Raw genomic sequence first — 7,680 nt, forward strand, 5'->3', positions numbered from 1 at the left:
GTTGGATCTGGATCCAACCACACCCCCTGGATCTTGTGTTCTGCATTGAGGACCATCTCACATATGCTCCAGAAAAGCTCATTAGTTCAATACTGTAGTCATCATCACAGCATGTAAGATTATCAAAGTCATGTGGGCTGCTGGGCTAACCAACTTATTCATGCACAGATGCACACTTTTGATGACTTTTACTGCAGAGCTCTGGCTATATTTAACATCACATACATATATATTTATATATGGCTCTGTCTCCCCTTGTGACATAATGAGCGGAGTGAACTGCTGGCAGCATGAGGAGCAGATCTGCAGCTCAAGACTCATGACTTCTGATAATTCAGTTGCATGCATCACCACAATAACACATGCACAATTGTGTGCTTGAAGTCTAGAAGCCACTACTGAATGATAAACCACAGGGCCTCATGCCCCTCGACACATTTCCCCTGAACAACCCGACCCTGCAACACTACAATCATTGCCCTTTTATTCATGATTGATTTTTTTAAACTTCTTCTTGATGTCATCTTCCAAATGTGCAATTGTTATAAAAACAATCATTAAAAAAAAAATAATAATAAAATGCAAACATGCGAAAACGTGCAATGAATAATTATTAGTATTATTAAAGGGATAGTTCACCCAAAAATGAAAATTCTGTCATTGATTACTCACCCTCATGTCGTTCCAAACCCGTAAGACCTTCGTTCATCTTTGGAACACAAATTAAGATATTTTTGATCAAATCTGAGAGCTCTCTGACCCTCCGTAGACAGCAATATGACTGAAATGTTACCAGGTCCAGAAACATAGCAAGGACATCGGTAAAATAGTCCATGTGACATCTAGGGTTCAACCGTAATTTTACGGAGCTACGAGAATACCTTTTGTGCGCAAAGAAAACAACAATACATAATTTATTCATTAATTCTTCTCCCTGAGTTACCGTCTTCCATTTGGAGAGTACTCCAGAACGTAATCAACGTAATGAGTGTTGTTTACGTTCAGCATGTGTGCGCTTTTGCTGAACGTAATCAGCGTTGTTTACGTTCAGTACTACTTACTACTATTCTGGACCTGGGAACAATTAATGACAGAATTTTCATTTTTGGGTGAACTAACCGTTTAAATAAAATATTAAATGTGATGTTAATATGCTAACACAAATAAAAGCGCAAATAAATAAATAACACAAATGAATGTATTTTTATTATCATCATTCATTATTATTATTTTATGTTATTATTGTTTTTTTAGGATGACCACACACTTCCACAGTGCTGGTAAATTGTGCGCTAACAGCTTCACCCTCTGCTGATTTGTGAAAGCACAGTTCCTGTGTGAACTGAAGTATGTCCTCACAATTACGATGCTGACTACTGTGACCCTAATGAGAACTTATGAAGTCGGCTGGGCCAGGAGAAGGCATCCTGTAGACATCTAGAGGTCCTTTCTGTAGGCACTCAGGGAATGTTTACATGGCAACAATTTTTGCTTTGCGTTTTTGAAAAGTGTCACACACAGACGACAACATTGCCAAAATGAACCCTGTACACACAGTTCTGCGAAAATGACTAAAACCACTGTATTATGCATGCCAGGCCAGTAGCTGGCGATGTCGCTTTATAAAGAAACACTATGTGCCTAAGCACATACGCATTCTATAGATTGACACAAAATATGTACATACATAACATCACCTTTTACACAAATTTGCATTATCATAAGTTTACACAGCTGTTTTCGCATACATAAATGGCCAAAAGGCATCAAATGTTTTCTGTTTTTAGTTGAAAATGGTGTGGTGTAAACAGCCCATCAGATTCAGGAGATATGGAGAGGTGGTATTAAGAGATAGTTCACCCAAAAATGAAATCAGTGGTTCAACCTTAATGTTATGAAGCTAGGAGAATACTTTTTGTGCGCAAAGAAAACAAAAATGATTAAAATAAATTATTCTCTTCCATGTCAGTCTTCACGCATGCATTGTGGTACTCTCATGAACGTTTGTCAAAGACAGAAGAGAAGAAATTCTTGAATAAGGTCATTATTTTTGTTTTATTTGCGCACAAGAAATTAGCAGACCGCTCGATCTTGCAGGTTTGCATTGCACAACATCAGAAAGATCAGGCCCTTTCTAACGGAGCATGCTGCACAACTTCTTGTCCAGGCCCTTGTCATTTCTAGGCTGGACTACTGCAATGCTCTTCTGGCTGGACTTCCATCAAGCACAATCAAACCTCTACAAATGATTCAGAATGCAGCGGTACGACTGGTCTTCAACGAGCCCAAAAGAGCCCATGTTACACCTCTCTTTATCTCCTGGCACTGGCTACCAGTCGCGGCTCGAATCAAGTTCAAGACATTGATGCTTGCATATAGAACAGCCACAGGCTCAGCACCCGCCTACTTCCACTCACTACTACGACTCTACATCCCCTCCAGAAGTCTGAGATCTGCTAGTGAGCGACGCCTCGTGGTACCATCACAGAGAGGCTCAAAATCACTTTCCAGAACATTCTCGTTCACCATTCCTGGCTGGTGGAACGATCTTCCCACCCCTATCCGGAATGCTGAATCCCTGACAATTTTCAAGCGACAGCTGAAAACTCATCTCTTTCGAAGCTACTTGACTTCATCATAAATTATTATTTTTTTTTTTAAATCTCTTTATTTATTCCTTCTCTTTCTAGCTTGTACTTATTTGAACAATGTCTAGAAACTTGTTATTACAAGCACTTCCTGTATCTGTTTGCCTCTTTAAGAAGAATCGCCTTATGTATCCCCAAATTGTAAGTCGCTTTGGATAAAAGCGTCTGCAAAATGACTAAATGTAAATGTAGCATCATAACATTATGGTGGACCACTGATGTCACATAAACTATTTTAACGATGTCCTTACTACCTTTCTGGGCCTTGAATGTGTCAGTTGCGTGGCTGTCTATGCAGGGTCAGAAAGCTCTCGGATTTCATTCAAAATCTCTTAATTTGTGTTCTGAAGATGAATAAAGGTCTTACGGGTTTGGAACGGCATGAGGGTGAGTAATTGATGACAGAATGTTCATTTTTGAAAATGTGGATTCACTGGATTGTGGAATATTCCACAGAAAATTACAGAACATGACATGGTATGTTGTGACACTTCCAGTAGTGGCACATGCCGCTGTCTGTCAGAGCATAATGTAGATGGTAACATACGCACTTAACGGCAGAACAATATTTAATTAATTGTATGTTGCTTTCAAACATACCGGAGTTCATTTGTACAACCATTAGGCTTCTCCGCACTGTCCGTTTTATATCTGTTTCGTGTCCCACTGTGTTATTGCAGGGCAACTTCAATGATAAGCTTTTAAAGAAATTCCAGGAATCATCTGCATTATTATAACACATTATAATAAAAGCTTCACCTCACCATAATCCTTGAGGAATTCTCTTAATGAAGGCCAAACATACATGTCCAGTCTGGTTTATCAAACCCGACACACGCCTCCACTTGACACTAAGCCTTATCTAAGATTTAAGAGCATGTAATTGACCTATCATTTCCTCCTCCCCCTGTCCATCACTACAGTATATTTTTGAATGTCAGAGAAACCGAGCGCATCAAATACAATAAGCACAAGGTTTTACCCCTCTATTATGTCGTTCATTAATCCTAAAATTTGCACTGAAGCAAATCCACCCTTCACGCTCTCTCTCTTTAGGGTCAAAGGTCAAGATGTAATACTCTGTATGGGGTATATTTGATCCAGCTGTCTAAGGCTTATTACCGCATGAAAGACTTTTTTAAAAACGTTTTTACCTCACTAGCCTTTTTACTCCTTTGACCAGATTTAGCTTTTGATAGAATAAACACACATACAGTTATTCTGCAATCATGATCATTATTCCGCAACAGAGGAATAAATTGGGCTGTTTATGTAGTTTTGATTAGATCATGGATATTGTAGTGTTGCATATGGCGAGTAGGTGGTTTGTGTCGCATGTAGATTGAACATTGCATGTTTTGTTAAACATGATCAAAGATCACAAACAACCGTGAAAAACAGCCCTGATGGACAGCTAAATATGACCTTTGAAATGAGAAGAACTCAGCTGTCCCAGACTAATGCCTTTTTTTTATTAAATGCATTTTCATGCATTTTGGAATCATTTAAAAGTTATTTTTAGATCTGTGTGTTATTTTTATAGCAGTCTATAGGTAACTGACAGTCGGGTAAATTTATTTAAAGGGGTCATATGATGCGATTTCAAGTTTTCCTTTCTCTTTGGAGTGTTACAAGCTCTTAGTGCATAAAGAAGATCTGTAAAGTTGCAAAGACTAAAGTCTCAAATCCAAAGAGATATTCTTTATAAAAGTTAAGAGTCAGCCACGGCTACCTAAAATGGCTCATTCTAACACGCCCCCACATATCTACATCACTATGTGGAAATATTAGCATAATGCCGCCCAAATGTGCACGCAAAGAAAGAAGGCGTGGTTTCAGGAACAGCAGTCGTGTTGATGCAGCCATGTCAGAGAGACACTGTGTATTTCAGTGCGAAAGCAAAAATCTTTAAAATAGCATCATATGACCCCTTTAAATGTAGCAAATGTGCATGTTACATAAACACAAGTGTATTTTAGACTTTTCTATTCGCCAGTGAGACCAGTTACCTGACACGCCTCCTGCCATGTACACAGCCAGCATCACCCCTAGAGTAAAGCCAAAGTGGATGGTAAGATTTTCTCCATGTTTTTCTCTGCTGAGAATAGTCTGGGCCACTGAACCACAACCGAAGAGCTGCAAACAGGAAATGGGCATAGAGAAGACAATTTAGGAAGACAATTAGTTGAAAAAAAGCTACCGCCAAATAGATAAGAAAAGCACTCTTGTTGTGGAGCACTTATTCAAAACTAATTAGTAGGACAGTTTTTTCAAATGCTCAGGCCATTATGGTCAGGGTGGCACCCCAAAGCAACAAAATCTGTCATGCTGAATCAGAACCTTTTCACGGAATTAACACCAGTAGAATACACTGTAGAAACGTCTAAGTGTATTTCGTTTTAATATTAATTGAAATAATTTAAGTCAAAGAAGATTTGCAATATTACTCACAACTTCATGTACTAATGTTTGTAGTAAAATGTAGTTCTCTTCACTCTAAGTTGTCAAACCGGACATTAAAACATTTATAAAAAACAAAATAGTTAACTAAACGGTAAAAATGTACAATACAAAGTACCGTACAAACCTTAAGATTAGTCTATTAAAAAATAATTGTGTAACATTTATAAATCACGTGAAAGCATCTGACGTTCATGAAAAATGCCTTTTTTTACAGTCAACCCAGCCTGAATGTGTGTCAGCGTGTTCACTTGTTTACACAAGAGCTATAGCAAAACATGTTGTGATTGGAATTTATTGGAATTGTATTTTGGAGGACAATTACAAAAACAACAACAACAAAACAGGCACTTAAAACTAACATAAACCACTGCCAGAGAAATTGAGCATTTGTCAAATTAGACTAAAACCTTGTAGTTACTGAGATGAAGCCCTTCAAAGCATAAATCATAGCCGTATGCAATTAAGTAGCCATTAGAACGGATCGATAAGAAGCATAAATAAGACACTTTACATCACTAGAGGGTGTTGCGTGTAATGCAGTGCATTTAGTCTAAATCATTATGTGGTCACACATATAGCTATTACTACCACAATAATATGTGGGCACACGTCTATAAAATATTAAGTGCTTCTTTAAAATTAAAGAATATCAACCTTAACACCACCCATATGACAAGAATGAAATAAGTTGAAAAATTGACATTCATTATAATTCTATTGCATTGAAATCTCAAAACTGTTAATCTCAGTTTACTTGGTTCTGAAGTCCTGACAGGCGAAAGACTTACTATTAGTACGAATGTCCCTAGTAATTCAGCCAGAAACTCTCTGATGATGTCCCGCCTCACGCTGCACCTCTCCCTCAAATTTCTGAAGTTTTCGAGCTCCATACTTTCCCCGACAGCTGAGATGTGATGTCCGGACAGACAGTTGAAGGCTGATCTCGCTGGAGTTTAAGTGTCTTAGGCTTTAACCTCCCCCGCCCCTCCTGCTGCTCAGATGTCATTAAACACACTGACATGACAGGTTGCTGCTTCCTCTTTGCTCTCACTCCATCCATCCTCTTCATGCTGAGACAAAGACGAGAGTCCCATCAACTAGTGGATGATATCGTTACGTTTGCGAACATTAAACACTACAGAAACGACGTTAGAAATATTAGACAGTTCAATTCACATAAGCTTTATTGTTAAAGAAGCGTAACTTATTTACGTACTACAATTATTAACAGAAGAAGATATGCTATTCATTTTAGTAGGCTACTTTTCAGAATATATAAAATTAATTAGCCTACATTCTTTTTGCATGTGTAATTGTTACACAACTCTCATCTACTCTCATCCCTCAGTAGACTATTTTTTAGTTTAAAACTCACGCACAATGCACAAGCAAGTCTTGGTTTATTTATTCTCTAAACAGAAATACATCATATTTTATATGTTTAGCTTACTTGTTTGTTACTCAGTGGGATTTCTTATTTCTGAGTATTATTTCCAGTTCTCATTCGGAGAAGCGGGCACACTATAGCACAACTAACAGTTGTAATACGTATATTTGTCCACCGGGTGGAACTATTTGACAAAGTAAAAACCAAGGGTGGCCAGAGTTTGACAGCGTCCCGTGACTGTCGGTACAGACTGTGAAAAGAAGAAGCGATAGGATGGTAGCGGTAGGCCTATGTTTTGTTTGCATTAATCACTGTCACTTGTTCTGGGGTGTCGTCTTTGATGTGAGGCAGACACTGTCAGTGCTGTGAAATGAGGGGGATGTGCTGATGGAGAAAAAGCACCCCAGTGGGTTCTAACAAATTATAACACCCCATCCCCTTCATCATTTTAACAACCCCTCAGCCCTAGCATGTCACACATGATAACTGCTATCACGCAGCCTGCTCATTAAAAATGTTTAAGTTATGTAGCCAATTTAAGTGTGCATGACACAAAACTTTTTGGATCGCAAGCCTTGCATTTGTAGGTCATCATACAGAACATGTCATCATACAGAAAAGACCATACAGACACAATTCACTAAAATCAGTTCGATTTTTCCATGTTACTATTTTCCAAATGAATTGTTTAATATTCAGGCATTATTTATTTAATAGCAGGACAGTGTGAACAACATTTTATGACAGGACATTATTATGTTACAAACAATTAGGATTTTATTTAGGCTAAAGTGTGCTTTTTCCAACTACAGACAAGTTGGTAGCCTATAAACGCTTCCAACTCCCAAGATTAGGCTAATCTCCTACAAAATTTCTCTGGTTAGCCCTCCGTGGAAGTGTGAAGGCGATTATTTTTTTTATTTATCTGCGACATAATCGTAGATGTTTTTGCCGCGATCCGGTTTTGGAAGAGCTTCCTTATCCACCAGTCACACAGTGGAAGTGTGAATGTCTGTGTTGGCTAATCCTTTAAAACACAACCTTTTTGAGAGTGTTAAAAGCCCTTTTAGATGGTCTTTAATGTTTATTGGATATTCTGAGGTAAATGCTAACTGAGTCCCGGCGCTGCAGGAGGCACGACGAGGAAATAACCTGTGATCGCTTGATGTAGATAGACGAATA

At 38.3% G+C, this 7,680-nt stretch overlaps 1 protein-coding gene across 1 annotated transcript in view; it reads right to left on the reverse strand.

The window, feature by feature from the left end:
* LOC107670744 (aquaporin-9-like) overlaps window positions 1-6,073 on the reverse strand; it is a 13,179-nt gene extending 7,106 nt beyond the window's left edge. The window contains exons 1-2 of the mRNA XM_016463469.1: window positions 5,900-6,073; window positions 4,658-4,784 (exon numbers count right to left, since the gene is read on the reverse strand). Of these exons, the coding sequence (XP_016318955.1) occupies window positions 4,658-4,784; window positions 5,900-6,001 (229 nt within the window). The 5' untranslated portion in view covers window positions 6,002-6,073. The remainder of the gene's footprint in view (window positions 1-4,657; window positions 4,785-5,899) is intronic.
* Window positions 6,074-7,680: the final 1,607 nt, after the last annotated feature.

The sequence above is a fragment of the Sinocyclocheilus anshuiensis genome, unplaced genomic scaffold (assembly GCF_001515605.1).
Source record: "Sinocyclocheilus anshuiensis isolate Anshui unplaced genomic scaffold, SAMN03320099.WGS_v1.1 scaffold816, whole genome shotgun sequence".
In the NCBI taxonomy this organism is placed as follows: Eukaryota; Metazoa; Chordata; class Actinopteri; order Cypriniformes; family Cyprinidae; genus Sinocyclocheilus; species Sinocyclocheilus anshuiensis.